This window comes from Gymnoscopelus microlampas (genome assembly GCF_963454915.1).
Source record: "Gymnoscopelus microlampas genome assembly, chromosome: 5".
Taxonomy (NCBI): Eukaryota; Metazoa; Chordata; class Actinopteri; order Myctophiformes; family Myctophidae; genus Gymnoscopelus; species Gymnoscopelus microlampas.
The window spans coordinates 27,352,743-27,373,885 of NC_139942.1; the positions used below are offsets into that span (position 1 = coordinate 27,352,743).

Consider the following 21,143-nt stretch of genomic DNA (forward strand, 5'->3'; position numbering starts at 1 on the left):
TTGATTGCCATGTTGTAGTGTTTTTAAGAGGCTTGCTTAACAAGCTAAAAAAAGGTTCTATATCAGTATGGTTTGTTGTAAATGCCCTACCATCATACTATGTCAGGTTTGTTTTGTTTATTCATAAGACATTCAATCTCCTCCGTGTTCCTATTCACATCTTTACCTCGGGGTCTTCTGTCCGGGAGGCCTAAGCAATTCTGTTTACATGATAATGATTGATCGTCTCCCAAGAACCAGTGATATCCTAGGACTGGAGAATAACAGACACCAATCTCATAAATCTTTGTGAGTACGCACTGTGTAATGGGTGCTGGAATTTCCCTCGGATTACTTCAAAGTGAGCGAGTCTCTCCGTGAGGCATCTTCTATTGTTGAAAGTATTCACTGGATTTTGTTGGAAAAAAAACACCAGTTATTTGCTGCTGATATTTGGGAAGACAATAGTTCATCATTACGTTTATGATTTTTGTCTCCAAGAATTCTTGTTTAAATGGAAAATGGCAAGGGCTCATGATGGATTATTGCTCCTCACAGGACATTTATTTGACATCCTGGCAGGTGGCGCCGCCAACATCCCAATACAACAATCAAGTTTTAATATTTCTCCTTCCATCCCTCTTTTTTCCCCTGTCCTCCTTACCAGCTCCCAGCCCCACCACGGCGGTCCACTACCTGGCCACCAAATGCGTGGACACAGTGAAGCATCACCAGAGCACCAAATGGTTCATGCCATGGGGCCCCAACCAGTGCGACAAGATCCGAACATTTGACGAAGCTATGGCCAAGAAAATCGAGGCCAACAACATTGTGTTTGCGGTCCACATCCCTCTGCCCAATAAAGAAATGAGCCCCTGGTTCCAGTTCATGCTCGTCATCCTGCAGTTTGACATCGCCTTTAAGATGTACAATCAGATAGGTGAGTGTTTTTGTGCTTTTACATTTTTTTTGCTCTGATGCTTTCAAGATGCACAAACATAGGGTATCTGTGTGAAATGTAGTACTTGGCCATCAAGTACTAGATGTGAGTGTGCTCAGTCACTAATAATAGACGTAATCTATCTCAGTTTGAAAACCAAGTGTTTAATTGCCACTCTCTCTCTTGCAAGGCATTATCTTCAAGATATTTCTGAGTACAATTACACTGCTTTGTTCTTAGTTGGGTCTTTCGCATATCTGTATAGATCTGTAACATAAGGTATGAGGACAAAACTTATTGTGATTGTCGACTTATTCCGCTTTTCCACTGCATGGTACAGGCTCGATTCCTCTGTAAGGCACACATTGCAGCGGTCACTTAACCCAGCTCCTTATCGTTCAGACATCAGTCATATAAAAACTTGACTACTGTAAGTCGCTCCTTACTGGCCTGGCATGTGCACTTAAGCCCCTCCAAATGATCCAGAATGCCGCAGCACGCTTGGTCTTCAACCAGCCAAAATTTTCACATGTCTCCCCCCTTCTCCGCTCCCTCCGTTGGCTCCGGTGACTGCCCGCACAGAGTACAAAACACTGATGTTAGCCTACAAAGCAACCAGAGGTACAGTACTATATGGCTCCCCCATATCTGATCCAACCCTACAACTCCCTCCCGCTCATTCAGATCAGCTAACACAGGGAAGCTGTCAGAACCTTCCCTAAAACATCCGGGACAACGCTCCACACGTCCCAGACTCTTTTCATTCCTTAACTGTGGAATGAACATTGTAGTTAGAACTGCAGACTCACTCCCAATCTTCTGCCGTAACCTTAAAGACTCACCTCTTCAGACTCCACCATGGCTCCCTAACTGTGGAATGAACTCCCTATTGTAGTTAGAACTGCAGACTCACTCCCAATATTCTGCCGTAACTTAAAAGACTCACCTCTTCAGACTCCACCATAGCCTGTAGCACTTGCCTTTGTCTTGACGACCTTGCAGGCTTATGCAAAGGCTAAAATGTTGTTTAGATAGCATGTCATGTAGACAGATGCCAGGTTCATTTGTAGACCTGACATCCATAGTGAGTTTCAATGTACAGATTATTGACTATTTGTATTTATTTTTATATTATACTTTAGACAATGATAGTTCTTGGTTTACCTACAGTATGATCCTAGATTACTATTTCTATGCATTTGATGTATTACCTCCTGCTTACTCTAAATCGCTCTGGATTAAGTGTCTGCTAAATGCCTAAATTGTACATTGTACGTACTGTCTGTGACTAATATTGCAAACCATTGGACACTGCCAGTAGACCATGGAAGTAATGAATATACATACATTTTTTGTAGAATATCATTTTCACATTTTGTGAATTCATGAATATGTTAATCAGCTAGACTGAGGGGGTCCTACAGTATCTGCAGTGGAAAAGGAAGTAAAGCTAGTGGAGTAGAGAGACAAGTTGAACCGGGTACCATACAGTAGAACCGCCATTAGGTCTACATCCTTTTTGAAAACACTGCTGGAACTGGGTGATATGGGCAGTAGAATGTTGTGCTGATATTCTGGGGTGCTTTCACAAAATATTTATACAATGAGATTTTTCATAAATCATCTGTAGATGCAGTAATTAAGTGGGTAAAGGCAAATAATAGCACAGCTAGAAGAGTGTTACTGACCAACTAGGACTTTGAGTTGGTTGTATTCGTATCTCGGTAATTTCTTATTCCGTTCCAGGTGTTAGTTCTGTACATGTTGTGTTTTGTTTGCAATGTTTCTGTCAGTGTGAGTAAATCTTGTGCAATTCTTTTTAAATCTATCTCATGCTTGTGTTGTGCTTATCACTTTGTACAACCCTGCAGCACTTGGCTGTGTCTCAATGGAACTTGGGCTTTGGCAAATCCCTGAAATATTCAAGTCCTTTGTCATTTTCACATGCACTCAGGCACGCGTGCACACACACACACACACACACACACACACACACACACACACACACACACACACACACACACACACACACACACACACACACACACACACACACAGACACACAGTCGTCGTAAATTCAAGCATGAAGTCATTGTACTGCCACTAACACTCCTGATATGTTTCAAATATGTCTGCCCCCTCGTAGGCATTATAGCCGGCTATTGTCTGGTTTCAGTTTAGCCTGTTGTGGGGAATGCATCAGGAACCCGCAGGAATGTGTCTCTTTTCTCCCTCCTCTCGCACTAGATTGGATTTCTTTTACACAGAGAGAGGCGGCTAACAATGATGGATGTCCTGCTGTGATGTCTCTGCAGTGATACGGACCCTCTGGGATTGGTGAACAGAGTTTGATTTGCCCCCCATTAAAGGCAGGGGGACTTGTTTTTACTGGGACCTGTCTCGAACTGGCAGCTGATTTCTTAGAAGCTGATGGCTTCTGACCAATGCAATTCCCCCATTCCACCGTCACAGAAGCACAATGTGTTAAAACGCACACCTTCAGATGCAGGTTTTGGTTCATTTTCTTTAGGTCAGACAGACAGTGGAATAACATGACAATGAGGCCATGTGCTGTATTGTTTGTCATGCTTTTTTCTTTGCATCCATTAGGAAACATTTTGAAGACATGTTTCCTCAGCCTGCAGACTCCTGTCTCTGTTTGAATGAGATGCCAGATCAGTCAGCCTTACGCTTGGCTGTATGGATGTAATGTGTCACCGTTGACTTTGGCGTGGCACAGGGAATGTCCTATCAATGCCTGAGTGCAGATAGAATGCTGAGGTTTACTTTTACCATTGGTGCGTTTTTGTCCAGAGACACAGCCTCATTGAATGAACCCTAGCGTCACTATTCTGGGGTGAAAATAGACATCACAACGCGTTCTGAGCTTGGGTATTTACAGCGAAGAGATTTGGGTCGAAGGGACAAAATGAGCAGACCTGGTATATAGCCCTGGGGGACCCCGGTCAACTAAGTATATAGGGGTTAGATGGTTAAAACATGACATTTATTTTGCCATGAGGGAACCTGCAGTCATGTGAGTAGAGTATACACAACAAAACCCTCTTGGTGTTAACTTAACTCTGAGTTTACCCTTAAGAGTCCATTTTCATGTTGTTTTTGTGTGTATTTGAACGTATGGATGAGAGGACTGGGAGGAAGTAAGATGAGTGTCTGTGAAGCTTGGCGCCATGGCAGTTTGGTCTGGGGGTCATCATGAAAGGAGGGATTAGCAAGGAGTATAAAGAACTAATGAACGATGAGGGATTGACACACTGCGACGGACTGGGAAAGTGCCCTTACAACACTCCAAGACGGTGGGAAGTCTTCAGGTAGACATGCACGTATCTGTGCTGCATCTTGAGATTTGAAGAGTAATACAACAGGGTTGTTGCAGAGCTACATGGCGGATCAAAGAAACCACATTTGTAGGCTAATGACTGCTTGAAAGCCTTGATGCACATCTGTATTGTGCCATTAAAGACATGTTCAGTGAACCTACATTACACAACAAGAGATCAAAGTAAATTTGTGACGCATACGTTTACACATGACCCAAACATGCTGACATAACTCGTCTAAACAGTCCCATTCTAATGGTAGCCCAGTCATCTGTGTCATTAGTTAGCTCAGCGGATGTAGTTTGGGTGGGGGGGGATTTGTGGGTTGTTTACTGCTGTTGCTGCCTGGCCTGGCTGCCAGACAGACTAGTCAGTGATTCACCCTGAACCACATAGCGGTCCAGCTGCCCGGTCCTTCACACTCACAGTCTGAGCCCTCTGTAGCTGAGACTGTCAGAGGCCTGCTCTCATGAGTTCTAGCAACAGAACATGCTCAAATTTTTTAATTCAGTAGAAGAAGCTGAGTGGTTAGGTTACATGTCCAGCACCCGATGTGGTTAATTTCAGTTCTATCAAAAAATCAATTGACCACAAAACAATTCTAAATGATTTAGAAAATAGCCAATCTACAAGCTCACAATGTGTTGTGAGTGAGCGTGCATATCTGCTATTTACAAAATATTTGGCCATTTTAAACTTTTTTAAAATGTATTCTTTTGGCTTATAATGATATGCCTGAAATTTGAATGCCAGAGTTAAAGTGTTGTTGTTGTTGTTCTTTTGTCTATTCTATTCCAGGTTGTTGTTGTTAAACTGTCCAAACTAAAAGGGTTGGACACACAGTTGAAAGATTGAGTCTGGTGTGAGGTTTGGGGAATGCATAAAGAACACATGCTGCTGTGTGGCTGCCTGATGGACATTGATTCCCTCTGAATCATGCACATTATTTGTTGTTTTCATTGTTTAACCAATGACAATGATAGTGATGGTTTTTGAGTCAAGGACAGAGCAAAGATAATTTCTAGTGCCTCATTGCTGTGTAGACAGGTGTCAGAAGCAGGGTAGGGAAGGAGAGACAGTTGACCCTGTGCAGAAAAGTTACGTTTCATGACTACTTATAATCGCACTATAATGCATTATAACAGTGATTATGATACATTATGCAATTATTATAATGTATTACAACTATGAGAATTATAATAAAACCATGATCCTGGCCAAAATAAAAAAATATGAAGTATTATGATACTTGACCTTATAAAAGGCTCTATAATGTGTTATGAGTGCTTATAACCATAATTACAATTGTTGAAAGCTAATAACATTGGTTTTCTCTTTGACCTTTTTAAAGTAATCATAAAATGCTTTCTAATGTGTTAATGATTGTCGTAATGCATTGAGTTTTTATGAGTTCCAAGTATAAAGTGGTATAAGCAGATTATAAGAATTTTTATAAAGCATTATACATGGGATGCATAGCAAGTGTAACCCAGTTTGGTTTAGTAAATAGATGAAGGTCTGCACAGATCCTGAAAAATAAAAGATTTATCTCTGGAACTGCTATAGCCCATCTTCCTTTGCACGTAGGTTGTTACACACCGGGAGTGTGACGAATAAACTATCTGAAAATTAGCATCAACTATTCATATAGTTGATGCCTCATTCATACAGGTTGATGATTTTATTTGCGAAAAAAATCAGCTTCATTCCAAATAAGAATTGCTTTAAATAAATAAATTATTGAGTTCTGTGTGCATGTACTCATGAAACAAACATCATTTAGAAATTGGGCGAATTAATCGCATGAAAACGATGCCCCTTTGATGGTTGTCGTGATGTCAGTGCATTACACAGCAAAAATATGAATGAGAACGACGTACAAGTACAAGAGCTCAGCTTTGCCATTTGAAGTACAGACACCAAAGCAAACCGAATTGAATAGTGCTGTGTGTGTGTGTGTGTGTGTGTGTGTGTGCGCGCGCTTGTGTTACGATACCTCCCTTGTTCCATTTGGGTTGGTGCAGTGTGGCTAAAATGATAAATTATTGTGGTGCAATTATGGTGAACAAATGGCCTCACTTGACGCGCATTATTGACGTCAGCGTCAATGACGTTCACGTCAAGATCTTCTATCTGTCAAGATCTTTAAGGTTTTGCTCTGCTGAAGCACGATCAGTGGTAGTGCAAATGGATGCCCAAGGCAGTATTGTCCAGAATGATTGAAGCCAGATGTAGGTGATTTGTAGCTGTTTATTTTATTTTATTTATGAGACGAGCGCCAGCAGTGTATTGACGGAGCTAAACGTTCAGACCCTGTGTCCACATTCAAATCTCACTGAGGTAAGCAATTAAACCAAAATGTCTCGCCCTCCAGAACCAGCAGAATGGCGTCAGGCCTGCTTGTTTGTCTCCATTGTGGCCAGAACACCAGACGAAATGGTTGTTACCAAACGTCCAGTGTATTTACTTTACATCATTCATCGTCATCCGTCTAAATAAACAATTAAAGTAAAAGTAGAATTTTGTAAGTAAGGTGGATTCTGTTCTGCACTGCAGTCATATGACCAGTGAAGCATGCCCCGCAAATTCCTCAAAACACCTTTGGCATATCTGTGTTTTGATTGATTGAATACTTTATTTGTCAGAAATGTAAACGGCACAAGGTATAGTCAGACATTTAGGCTAAAAGGATAACACAAAACGTCCTGGGGACTTGTTTCCATTGTGGTTCGATCCAAGACAAGAGTTGCCCCTTAATAACTGCTCCACCCACCTGCCTTGCTCCACCCAAACGCCAAGCATCCCCCTGGCATGGCTCCAGCAATAACACAGCTGTTGAGAAGGCTTAGTTTCCGTGGCGATGGCCGCTGGACTGAGGTGGAATGTTTTTACGCGGTAAGCTGACATTCAGGGGTTCTTGGCAACGTTACCTCGAACAGAGAGGTGTTGAGGGGAGGGGGTCACGGAGACAGACCACTGCCAATAACCGTCTTTCTGTTCCCCTATGCCTTTTCTCTTCTCTCCCACCCCCCCCCCCCTCTTTTGGGTTGTTCAGGCCATTGGGTTCCTTTCTCTTCACTCTAGCTTGTTTCATAACAGTACAACAGCTTTCTGGAAGGCTAGAGAGGGGACACTTGCCTTTGTAACATGATCTAAATATGTTGTTTTTAATGGCTTCGTGTCCTTTCATTCGTTTTACCGGGGTGGTCTGTTTTATGCAAATTCCAGGCCATGCTTAAGTTTACATAAATAGACATAACCTAGATTTGGGTCACACAGTGGGAAGCATAGGACCTTTTATAATCGTTGAAATCTATGCTCAATCAATTATAGTACTGGATTCATGTGGGAGTTGTCATATCCAAGACCAACTTGATTGTTTGGTAAATTTAATAGAAACAATGCAAGTTTAGTTCTTGCATCATTAGAATATCCAAATTCTTTGTCATTTTAAACACTATTTATAACTTCTACTGACACTTCACAATGGGAAGTTTTAATTAGCTGCAGCTGTTTTGACATAACCACTTTCAGAGCTTTCAGAGCCTTTGGCTCAAAAGACCATGTGTGTCAGCTTGTCTTTCACCAAGGCCTTATTTCATCCCATCATAGGATTGATAACACAACTAACAGTATTATGCTCTGAAGAGTTGACCGGTGTGAATGAAGAATTTGATTGGTTATGATTTAGGCAGAAAATTAGGCCGTCTTGAGCACTGCCAGTTAGATGACATGATGATTAAAGTGCATAGTCTTCACATTTTCTATTCTCCCATTTTGCATTCTGTTCTGAAAACTGCAAATATAAATGATATGATATGATATAATGTACTGTAAGTACTTTGAGGACAGGACCGCTCATGTCTTTGACTAGCCTGTACTTTCATAATGAGAGTACATGTATGCAAAAAGTAAAGTCTCTAAAAGTGTGCAGAGGCCATAAAAGTCTCTTGATGACCTAAGAGTGAAGTATGAAAGAGTGATTTAAAAGTATTGGCTGATTATACTGATACACGTAGCTAGCCATTCTGAAAACATCAAAACATACTGTTAGTTCGCTGCTTTGCTACTGATAGTTTCCCCTCTGTAACTAGAAAAGTGTGCTCCTCGGAGCACAGGTCTCCGACTGGCCAGAAACGGCCAAACGTTGGTCATAGCCACTTGGAATGGGATCTGAAAAATTATACATCTTATACATCTTGATCACATGACCCCAGAGATAACGTGTACCTTTTTGTGTGAGTTTTGGACAAAATCTGAATGAGTAGGAGCAAAATGTGTGTTTTGAAGAAAATGCAAAATGGTGGGCAAGGAATCCAGGAAAATAAAATAAAAAAATAGTATGAGCTACGGTTTAAGAGTTAATCGCCAAAACGTTAAGTGGGCTGTTGTAGCACCATCATGAGGCCGATTTGAAAAATGTGGGGTGGAGATTGTTCCTTGGTTTTTCTGTGAGTGTGCGTGCAAAGTTTCACTGCAATTGGGAGCTGCATTCATGATTTGTGGCATTTTGTGCAAAACTAGCCACTCCTGCAAAGTTTGGAAGGCAATCAAAGCCAATTAGACTGGAATATGAGAAATCTGACACGTAGGTCTTGATCTCATGACTACATGAGGACAAAATTTGAGCAAAATCTGTAGGAATAGTAGCAAAGAATGTGTTTAGCAAAAATCGACCTCCTGGTGGGGTAGAGGTTCTGCTCTGGCCTCCATAGTGTGCGTGCACAGTTTCACACTGATCGGTCCAGCGGTGCTGGAGATAAGCTGTTCACAGACAGACAAACACATACACAAGCACATACATACGGACGAGGGCGAAAACATTGTCTCGGCCTGGTGGAGACAATAACGGCTCTAAAGCACACAATTTCAATTACACAACTTGCAAGTAATGGCACAAGCACACAAGTCTGAATCATGCTCATGACAGCTCTTGAGTATTTAAAGAAATATGTGTACAATAGTTAATTATAATAATGTTTGCCCATTCCTGTCCAGAGGAGGGAGCGATGGTCACCATTGACGTGGGTTTGGCCTACAGAGATGACACACTGGGCGAGTGGACAGAGATGGCTCATTCTAAAGAGCTGAGGAAGCTCAACTGCAACTTCACTACCGCCAAGGTAGGACAATCATGCTTATTTAAACCATGGCCAGCGCCATTGCACCGCTCGGCACCGACACTCACTCGGCTGTCACCTTTGCCCGCTGTTGGATGTTTTTTTTAAATTATTTTTTACGGTATTAGAGGCTACACACCATACACACGTAACAGCATAATCATCTTACTTTCCCCTTCTATTTATCCAATATTGCTGTTAATGTTTTGTTGGGTTCAGCCACTTTACCCATTTTTCATTGAACACCTTATTTTGAAGTGATGTGAAAAGTCATAATAATCTAAAATGTTACCAGAAAAAAAATGTAGATCATTTGAGATTAGCCACGGACAGACACACAGACGGACACACAGACAGACCCCCGTCTAGATGGATTGCCTCCTTAAGTTGGAGCACGCCATAGAAATAGTGCTTCTTTCTTCAAGATATCATACAAACTATTGTATTAGGATACAGTGGAGCACATTCACAGATGTTTAATCCATTTAGAACTGAGGCTGATTTTAAAAACGCCTTCTAAATCCCAACCTATCTTAAAATGTTCTAATTGTTTTTCAAAACATTTAAGAAAAGTCTTAAATTCTAGGCTTTCCTGGTCATAATGGGTTAATAACAGCAGACTAAACCCAGTAGCTTTAAGAGTTACTAGAATAGAGACCTAAATTAAGGTAGCTCCTCCCATATGAAGTTAGATTACAGCAGTAGAAGGAATAACAACGTTTTGAAAACTCTATTAAAAATGATGTGTTTTTGTTTAGACCTATGAGAACGAGGGCCGGTACTACGAGTGTGATCTGCTGCCTTTCATGGAGGTTGGCAGCGTGGCCCATAAGTATTACCTCCTTAACATCCGGCTGCCAGTCAACGAACGCAAGAAGATCAATGTGGGCATTGGAGAGATCAAGGATATCCGATTGGTTGTAAGTTGGTCTGGCTGCATGTTGAGACGGATGTGTTTGAACAAGAAATGTAAACCAGTTTTATAGTGATTGTAAACTATTCAAAGTGCTAACTGTTTGAACATTTGCTTCAAATTGGCCGTAAATGTATATCTGAGGATGTAGGCTCTGTTGACCCACATATATACAAAAATCCAGGTGCTGTAGCAGTCAGTGCTGATGGCGCTCCCGTCTCTACTTACAGGGCATCCACCAGAATGGAGGCTTCACCAAGGTGTGGTTTGCCATGAAGACCTTCCTCACCCCCAGCATCCTCATCATCATGATCTGGTACTGGAGACGTATCACCCTCATGACCAGACCTCCGGTATTGCTGGAAAAGTAAGTGCCCTCATCTTTACAGTGATTATCACAATCTTTTTTTTTTATCACAACAGGACAGGATTCAAATGTTTCCCAAGATAACCCTCCTATTTTTTGATGCTGGTTATTAACCACCGACCCAACATTGTTTTTTCACCATGGTACTAAAACTTCCATACTGTCAAACCCCAAGTACATAGTGTACAATATATCAGTAATATGAAAACATCTATCATCCATGAATGTACGTATATTCTGTACACATGAAAATGTACAGAATTTTGACAGTGGATATATGAAGCTGATATTCTGTATGTACAGTGACAGGCAGCCAGCCTACAGCAGTGGGTGTGGGCATACCCACTGGGTGTAAAGGAACATACCGGTAAGTCACCAAAATAATATATTTAGCTCCCTGTGGGTCTTCTGTCCAAGTCAATTCAGTGATTTCTTAAAAGTGATGGGAAAGGATGATGGATATAAATGATGCATGTAAAAAATAACCCCGGCTAGGAGACCACTGGGCTCCGTCTCAGCACACCTACAAGTGAAATTATATTCCTTCATATTAACTATGGATGAAGTATACATCTACGGTAGGTCAAGCCAACTCAACGTGCTGGAAGTCATTGACACCAGGGCTATGGTGTTCAGCCAGGATCTCATACCTTTTACCTGGATCTTTTTTTAAATCTACTTTTATTTAACGATAGTAAAGTTCAAAATATCACTCCTGAACTTTCCAGACATTTATATAAATTCCCTGCCCGGGAACACTGTGGGGAGCAAAGACAGGTTTGTGTGGGCTGAAGCAGTGTGTTAGAATGCTGTGCTGTGGAACTTGAACCTCGTAGAGCCTGCTGTTTGTCTAGCCCCCTACTGTGCTGGGAAGACGGACCAGTTTGAGGCTGCGTTCAGCGCCACAGGAAGGCCTGGCCAAGCATGAAATGCATTACACAATCTGCTAGCTAGCACTCAACGGACACATCCTATGTATACACACACACACACACACACACACACACACACACACACACACACACACACACACACACACACACACACACACACACACACACACACACACACACGCACACGCACGTACTAAGTCTCTCCTTCACTCTGCCTGGTCTGGCTCACAGCTCGCATTCCCAGATGATCAGCATGCTTTCAGGATGTGCCATTTGTAACCTATTTGTAGACAGCAGATGATTTTTTCATGCTGTAAAAGCATTGCCAGTGTTGTCACCTGTACTTGTCCTAGTAGTCTATAGAGCCATCACGATGGGGAAAGTTTTGAGAACTGCTGAAAACAGATGAGAGGGGATGCTTTTCACAGCCTCTGTCCTTGTTTGCTCCCCTTTGGGGGAAATGGACCAAGGTGACATAATTCCTGCTACAAAGCAAGTCAGTGGACTGAGTGTCACTGTTCCTAGACCTCAGTGTTCTGATTTAGTTAAACCATGGTTTCATATCTTGAACGTCATCACCACGAATGCTTGTGTATTGGGAGTGATGACGTGTAATGTCCCCGACAACGTCTCTAGTTTCACTTTGCCACTTGTTAGCAACCGCCCTTTTTAAGACGCGTAAAACATTCATAATTCTCGGGTGGGGTATTATTTTAAACGCATTGTATGTTTCTTATTTTTGAGGACCTACAGTCCTCACAACAAGGCAGTAGAAGTATAAGAACACACACACACACACACACACACACACACACACACACACACACACACACACACACACACACACACACACACACACACACACAGGCCTAAGTTCTCCTGTGTGTTGTCTGTGCTCGGGACATTCCCTGCATACCAACTCAATGTTGTCTCACTCTGTGCGCTCAGTACCACATGCCAGAACTATTCTCTTAGAACGCAATCTGTACTTCTACTAGAACCTGCCTTGTACACGTTTCCTGTACTCTTTAACTCTGTTTGCATTTAACAAACTTGCGAAACATTTACCTCCTGTACGTCTTTTATTTCTTGTTGCTTGATTTCCCCCCTCCACACACACACACACTCACTCACTGTCCTCAGCCACTGTTACCACTGTTCCTCCCCTATTTTATGATTAGCCTTTCATCTAGTCCTGGCATGCAGAGACCTGCTGCAGACCTTGGAGAGAAAGAGGCCCTGTTCTGTCTGTCTCCAGTCCACATAGGTTGATTTGTTGTCTAGACTCTCTAGAGGTTAGAGTGTGTCGGTTAGTTAGACAGGTTATTGGGAACAAACTGCACTATTTGTCTGACTAGATAATCTAATACATAGGCAATGTCTTAGGACTGAAGTGGTCCACTTTCATTAGACACAGATTTAGCCATGTCCCAGACCTGCAAGACTTTTAAAAGCCTTGTCTAAACAAGCCCTGCATGTAAGGTGGAGATCTGCCAATGTTTTACCACGCTTTGTTTTTTAATAACTTTACCTTGTATTATTCTTTGATTTGTTAACTCTGCTTTTGCAGCTTGTTGAGTCATCTATTTTGCTTTGTTGAACACCTGAAACAAGTTGCTGATGCTGCCGTACTAATACTACAATGGCTATTGATTCTGTATTTTTCTACAACTAGAGGTTCGGGCCGCTACGCAGCCCTCACACCTACGTCACACTGCCGATCCAACCAATATGTCAGAGTCATAGTGTTGAGAGCTTTGTCAGAGTACCCGTTGCACCTGTCTGTCTGTGTCCCTTTTGTCCCCATATATGGAGATATTCTGTCTGTCTACCTGTGTCCCTTTATGCCCATATATGGAGATCCCTGATGTCATAAGGCATGCAATGCTCATTTGGTATGTTCTTGCACTCTTATTTCAATGACGTGACGGGCACGTCGCTTAACACCTACACTGCAAGTCACACAATGGACAATTGATATGCATCTAGGCTTATTCCTATGTTAATTCGCTAGGTGTGAGTCGGGAGACTTTGAAAACTTTGTTGAGGTGCGAATTTAAAGTAGTTTTAAATCTATGCGTGTGCCTGCGTGTGCTCCTGGTCAAATAGGTTCCGGCACGGCGTGCAAGGCCATCCAGTGAGCATTGCACCCCTGGATGTCATCATTATATTGCCCATATATTGGAATGCCCATACATGGGCATATTGGTTGGATCAGCGGTTCTGGACAACTGGATATCCAAACTACTCGGACACGGCCACCCTTGGCACTCCCTTGAGTCCTTGCTGCTGTGCGGAAATTTGTGGCTATAGTTTACCAATTACTTTCAATAAAGGTTTATTGTCACTTTGCAAGTGTAAAAGAGTGGGTGAAATTGTTTTCCGTACAAGCTCCAATAATTTCAAACAAAATTAAAAACGTTTGTTTTATTAGGCTTCTATTACAGTATGCTAACCTTCCAGGAAGAGAAAGGTTGTAGTCTATATTAGATTGGAATCCCCATCAATGATGCTTCTATTTCAGCATGCTAACCTTCCAGGGAGAGAGAGGTTGTAGTTTACTAGAAGTTCGGGCCGCTATGCGGCCCGAACGTCTAGCGTGACGCGTCGTTCACTTTGCAGTGCCACCTTACAGGCACCTCACAGTGTGAGAGAGAGTTTTGTGCTCTCCTAAATCCACGGCAGGCTTTGAAAGTACCCACTTCAGAAAGGTGACGTGCATCACCTCTCCAATGACCAAAACCCACTATGGAAGCCGTCGAACTGGTGCGATCTGACGGCATCCTAGAATTTATAGGTAGGATGTGATGTCATGCGTGATGTCATGCTGTCGTGAGATTACGTCACACTGGCGTGATGTCAGATTACGTCACACTGGCTACATACGTACATACTGACAACCGACATGGCGCAGGATTCAAATTGTGTATATACTAGAAGTTCGGGCCGCTACGCGCCCCGAACGTCTAGCGTGACGCGTCGTTCACTTTGCAGTGCCACCTTACAGGCACCTCACAGTGTGAGAGAGAGTTTTGTGCTCTCCTAAATCCACGGCAGGCTTTGAAAGTACCCACTTCAGAAAGAGGTGACGTGCATCACCTCTCCAATGACCAAAACCCACTATGGAAGCCGTCGAACTGGTGCGATCTGACGGCATCCTAGAATTTATAGGCAGGATGTGATGTCATGCGTGATCACTGGCGTGATGTCAGATTACGTCACACTGGCTACATACAATGACCGTGATGTCAGATTACGTCACACTGGCGTGATGTCAGATTACGTCACACCGTCACACTGGCGTCGCATACGGACAACCGACATGGCGCAGGATTCAAATTGTATATATATAGATAGATAGATAGATATTAGCTTGGAATCCCCATCAATGATGTATTTAGTAGGCAATGTTCTGAACTGTGTCGCAGCCCAATGCTGCGACACAGCGAATAAACATAAATTGTACCATCTTATAAGGAGGAGCATTAGTGAGGACTAATTATATGAAGACTAGACCAGACAGACATACGTACAGAGATCCTGTGCATTTATTGTAAGATAAGATTGAAAATGGGTGAAGTGCTCCTTTAACAACAGTAACTATATTTTTGAATTATAACTGAAGAATGTATTTCTTCTCTTCAGAGTGATCTTTGCTCTGGGCATCTCCATGACCTTTATCAACATCCCGGTGGAGTGGTTCTCCGTGGGCTTCAACTGGACCTGGATGCTTCTTTTTGGAGACATCAGGCAGGGCATCTTCTACTCCATGCTGCTCTCCTTCTGGATCATCTTTTGTGGAGAGCATCTCATGGTACTGTACAATACCGGTCCTGGCCCCAGTCAACACACTGTTTATATTATACAACCCACACATACCTAATGCAAGGTTGTCAAACTCATTTTGGAAACTGGCCCATGGGCCAGTAGTTTGAAACCCCTGCCTTAATAATACATTGAGTTATTTGTGTGGATGTGGGTGTTTTTTCATCTATTAATCATTTCTATGAATGCTGAGTCTGTCTGTCATTCCTTCTGTCAGGATCAGACGGAAAGGAACCGTTTCTCAGTCTACTGGAAGCAGGTCGGACCCATTGTCTTTGGCTCCTTCTGCCTCTTCATCTTTGACATGTGTGAGAGGTGAGGCACAGTTATTTATATTTAACCATCCATCCTCCACTTTGATCCCAAACAACATAACATGAAAACTACTGGCTAGATTGCCATGGAATGTTCAAACTCACTCTAAAGCAGGGGTCTTCAACGTTTTCAGGCCAAGGACCCCCTAGCTGAGATAGAGATGAAGCAGGGACCCCCTCTATATTGTATAAAATTGTGTTTCAGATAAACTTTTTCTTCTCTTTTTTCCCTCTACACCTATAACTCTTTGCCAAAAATAGCCGATCTACAAGCTCACAACGCCTCGCAGTGCGAGGCGTTGAGAGCTTGTAGATCTGCTATTTTTGGCTAAAGTTCTCCTCAGAAAAGGGATGTGAGGGTTCAAGTTGTTAATGTAAACCCTTAGGGGTCCCGGACCCCCTGTTGAAGACCCTTGCTCTAAAGCCTCTAGTTTAAGGGCAGTAAACTGGCCACTTGGCTGACAACTACTCAGTGCAGTGTTATGCCCGAGTTCCATGCAGGCACTAACAAAATCTCCCACCAGCACAGAGATTCCTTGTACTGTGAGCTGAAACCTTCACCATGGAGTTCCTGATGTGTCTCAAAAATGTCATATGTCATATCTTATCAGCAAAAAAAGATTGTCCCTCAGCCCGTTTATTTGGAGAATCACATAGACTGAATGGATAATAAAATGGAGATACAAAATGCAGTGTAAGCTAGTGTGGGGAACTTGTGCTGGTTTTGTCCCTTTTCGTAGAACCAACTTTTTAGTTTGTCATCAGTTCCACCAGTACAACTGCTGTGTATCAAACTTGCAAACCCTTCAATTACGCTTCTGATAAACATTACCACCCTCACACTAGAGCCTTAGTCATGTTCTTTTTTACCTACCTTGTGCTATAGTGCTGTTAAAGATGGTAAATGTGTATACATTTGTATATGCATACTTTGTGTTTCCATGTATAGTTTCATCTTTCCATCTTGCATATATTTAATTTTCCACCATGTTATTTTTTGATGGACTTTTGAAAATGCTGTGAAATTCTCAACTCCGACAACACACAGAATTATTTTGTTTTTTTTGTCACCAGGGGAGTCCAGCTAACAAACCCCTTCTACAGTATCTGGGCCTCAGATGTGGGAACTGAGCTGGCTGTATCCTTAAGATTATTTTATGGTTTCTACTAATAATGATAATAATGCATTTTATTTATAACGCACTTTACATCCTTGCGAATGTCAAAGTGCTACAGGTTAAAAGCGTGACATAAAAACAGCAATAAAACAGTTACAGGGGACCCAGCTTGGCGAAACTAAAAAGGGTCAAAATAAAACTAGGCAAAACAGGGTAGACAACATGAAAACAAAACCAGAAATTAGTTAAAAGCTTTGTTAAAAAGGTAGGTTTTTAGTCCGTTTTTAAAAACGTCCGTGGATTGTGGTGCTCTCAGGTGATCAGGCAGAGCGTTCCACAAACTAGGAGCTGTGTGACAGAAGGCACGGTCGCCCATGGTGCGGAGGTTGGTGTCGGGGATGAGAAGAAGGTTGGTGTTGGAAGAGTGGAGGCTGCGCGTGGCCGGTTTTGGTTTGAGAAGTTCTTTGAGGTAGGGGGGGGCATTACCGTAAATGCACTGGTGTGTGAGGAGGGAGATTTTGTATTCGGTCCTGGCGGCTATGGGGAGCCAGTGAAGTGAACGGAGGATGGGTGAGATGTGGTCATATTTTCGCACCCTCATCAGGATCCTAGCTGTGCTAGGATCCTGATCCTGAAATTCCTGATACTCACCTGCTTGTGTTGGAATACAGTATTTCTTTTACATGGCATCAAAACTTTGCATTCACACATCCTAACGTGTTCTTTTCTTTCCCATTTCTTATCTGTCACCAGTGAGTCCTGCTGTAGTTTTAAGTCCTTAATAAGAGCTTCAGCTAAACGTGTCAAACATAAATTATTCCACTTCTAATAAAAAGTGGAATAATTCATTGATGCCAGATGTGAATACTCCTGGTCCTCAAAAATCAAATTCCCTACAGTGTGTGCATGCTTGTTTAGCATGCCAGGCTGAATAATGCAAAATTCATCAGTGCGTCTTTCTTGTCAAAAGAAAGTGCCAGAAATCTCTCTTTTGTTTTTTTTCTATCCCTCTGTCTTTTCTTTTCCCACCGTCTTCCCCTCTCTGTCTCTGGGATCCAGGCATAGTGAAAACATGGCTGAGCTCTCAGAACACTCTTGAGTGGTTAGATAAGACATTTGACGACAGTGTCTGTAACCAGGGTCATCAAAGCTTTATTAGGTCTGCCAGTCTCTGTCCAGGCCTTCCATTGCTTTAACCCTTTAAAAGTTTTAGGAACGAGACATGTGACTTCAGCATTATACATGAATCATCATTATTTATTTATTGCAGTTCTAAATGAATACAGTACAACATAATCATAGGCGTTGATATATGTTAATTACCAAATGTAACATATAATTTACAGACCTTTTAATGCCAAAATGACTAGTCCATATCATTCTTTTACACAATCCACATGGTTATTTCACTGTGGGTTTCTGTAGACTCGATTGGCTGGTGCCCTTTATGCATGAAAACCTAAAACACTATTTCACTTGAGTCATGCAACTTGATATCATGGTGAGAATGTAATAAATGTCTACAAATCCAAAAACATCACAGTATACACGTTGTATCCCTGAGCCGTGTTGCTACAGATGGCTTTCATCATTGTGGCGGGGATCTGTGCCTGTCTCTACTTCCTCTTCCTGTGTTTCATGGTGTTCCAAGTATTCCGAAACATCAGTGGCAAGAGAACCTCCCTGCCCGCCATGTCCAAGGCTAGACGCCTGCATTATGAGGTGTGTGTTTGTGTCTGTTATGGCAGTTTGAGAGATACTCATGATGGGTTTGGACTGTACTCTGTGTAATTGTGTCATGTCTTGTACAACATTCAAAAAACGGTTCTGGATCATACTACTGTATGCACTCATGTGTAGTAGTTTGTCACTTTGTACTGTACCTAACTCTTTCTCCTTTTGTCCCCCAAGGGTCTGATCTTCAGGTTTAAATTCCTAATGTTGGTAACTCTGTTCTGCGCTGCCATGACGGTTATTTTCTTCATCATCAGTCAGGTCAGCCTGCTTATGTCCTCCATTTTCTCTGTCCACCAATCTTATTTTGATTGTTGTTTTGAGATGTTTTTATTACTGCACCAGACCAGTGCAACATATAGGCACATCGCCTGTTGGCCAGCAGCCTGTCAAATGTTGATGAGCAGCATAATAATGTCTCTTGTGTGCTCTGTCTATATCCAGGTGAATGAGGGTCACTGGCACTGGGGGGATCACACTGTCCAGGTGAATAGCGCCTTCTTCACTGGCATCTATGGCATGTGGAACCTCTACGTCTTTGCCATCATGTTCCTCTATGCCCCCTCACACAAGCGCTACGGAGATGAGCAGTCCAGTGGTCAGTGCATAATTGGTAACTTAAGTATCTTTCTTCTCTCTGTTTGTTGTCTGACGTTATGGACTGTTTGTATTTATTATTATTTGTTTGTAGTGCCTGTGTTTTTTAATTGAATTAATGATAGTTTATTTTGTTTGTTTTATTGTTAACCACTTTCAACCAAGTGTCCCTATTTTGGGCATGTCATTATAGGCGCCATTTTTCACAATTTACAAGCTCACAACGCGTCACATTGTGATGATATTTCTGCTATTTCTGAACTAGGGCTTCAGTGGTTAAAGCTAGTGTTTTGTACAAATAGTTTTGGACTAGGGATGGAAGCATTTTTGATAGATCAGTGCCCCCTGCTGGCGATGCAGGTGGATTCTCTCGATTCTAAGTTATGGACTGATGTCGGTAGCATCATTTAAAAAAACAAAAAGATTAAAGATTTTATGGTTACGATTATGGTTAGGATGCAACCCTAACCATAACATCTCACATTTTTGTCAGCATCCCATTTGAATTTACTTCAGCCTATACATGTGTGTGTGTGCACGCACATGCGTGTGTGAAATGTGTGTCTGTGGTTCCCAGAGGAAAGGAGGGTCTTTTGGCCCAAGAGGGTGTTTCTAATGGACACCAGGCTTCCTTCCACAAAGAATAGTAGAGAACAGTGAAGAGGAGGGGTAGAGAGAGGGAGGGAAAGTAATGAAAACCATCCATCTCCTGACGTCAGTGAGAGAGGGAGGGAGAGAGATAGAGAGATTTCTTTGATATGCCAGCCAGACTCCCGCCTCTATTCTTTCTCTCCGTCTCCCTCTTAACCCCATTCCTTGTTTTTTCACTCCTGTCTCTGTCCCAGTGGATTTACTTTATCTGGACACTTAGTCTTGGTTCTGTTTCAAGCAGAGCTGTTATTTATCATCGTCAGAAGGTCACCTAAATGAAGGAGACTTCCTCTTTGAGAAAAGTTGGCTTCATTGACTCGGAGGACTGTCCACCTGCATATAAAATAGTGACTGAAACCCGGTCTGCTCAGATCTGTGCACTACGAGAAAGGGGAGAATGTCCAAATAGTGTCTTTAAGACATTTTGGTATAATAAAAATCCTTTGTTTGTCATCTAGACTGTTTTTCAGTTTGGCCTTCTGTGATTCTTTCTGTTTGGCCTTCTGTGATTCATGCACCTACTGTACTGTAGGCTTAACCATTGGATTTTCAAGGCGCATCACTGTACTCCACTGTCCTACGTACCATGATACCTCATTTAACATTTTAAGGGTCCATATATATATTTTTTTATTTTTCAGACTACAGAGAATGAAAATTAAAAAGGGGGGGGGGGGGTAGACACGTTTTTCAAATAACTCTGCTTTAGTCCTCAGATTATAGGTAATTTTTTCCATGCGACAAATTTCTTCAATAATACCTAACCAATTTTCCTCTCTAGGAGGATCTGTTTTCAGCCATTTTCTTGTTGAACAGGTATATGTCCTCATGTCCTATTATGTCCTCTGGTGTCAATCCGAGGTATAAAATCCGGGGATCACAAATTATCTTATAACCCATTACTTCCTCCAAAATCCGGAGAACACTGTCCCAGAATGACTGTCTGGTCTCACACGACCAGAATATATGTGAGTGATTGGCGTTCAAATGTCCACACTGCCTCCAACAATATTGCTGCTTTTCCAGTTGTTTACGTTAGATTTTTGGTGTAATAAAAAACGTATTAAATTCTTCCACACAAATTCCCTCCATATTTTAGAACTTTTTACACATGGAACGCCAATCACTCTCAGACAATTCAATATTACATTCAGATTCGCACTTCAATTTTACATACAGTGTATTTCTTCCATGTTGCTTTTGCAATCCTCTATACAATTTAGAAACAATCATTTGAGGTGTTTGTTTATATGCACCCGTCAATACACCAATCATTTCATCATGGGTCTAGCTCCCGCCCAGATAAACCTGGAAATCAACTTCTCCCAAGCTGAAAACTGTGATACTGGTA

General features: G+C 42.1%; 1 protein-coding gene across 2 annotated transcripts in view; it reads left to right on the forward strand.

The window, feature by feature from the left end:
• Nucleotides 1-21,143, forward strand: part of wls (Wnt ligand secretion mediator) — a 32,091-nt gene that overhangs the window by 9,099 nt on the left and 1,849 nt on the right. The window contains exons 2-11 of one of the 2 annotated variants that reach the window (XM_084057156.1): nucleotides 647-919; nucleotides 9,259-9,383; nucleotides 10,139-10,300; nucleotides 10,524-10,660; nucleotides 15,199-15,367; nucleotides 15,596-15,693; nucleotides 16,767-16,830; nucleotides 18,389-18,532; nucleotides 18,722-18,805; nucleotides 18,989-19,157. In XM_084057156.1, the coding sequence (XP_083913282.1) occupies nucleotides 647-919; nucleotides 9,259-9,383; nucleotides 10,139-10,300; nucleotides 10,524-10,660; nucleotides 15,199-15,367; nucleotides 15,596-15,693; nucleotides 16,767-16,830; nucleotides 18,389-18,532; nucleotides 18,722-18,805; nucleotides 18,989-19,157 (1,425 nt within the window). The remainder of the gene's footprint in view (nucleotides 1-646; nucleotides 920-9,258; nucleotides 9,384-10,138; nucleotides 10,301-10,523; nucleotides 10,661-15,198; nucleotides 15,368-15,595; nucleotides 15,694-16,766; nucleotides 16,831-18,388; nucleotides 18,533-18,721; nucleotides 18,806-18,988; nucleotides 19,158-21,143) is intronic. The other variant, XM_084057157.1, reaches the window with a different exon arrangement.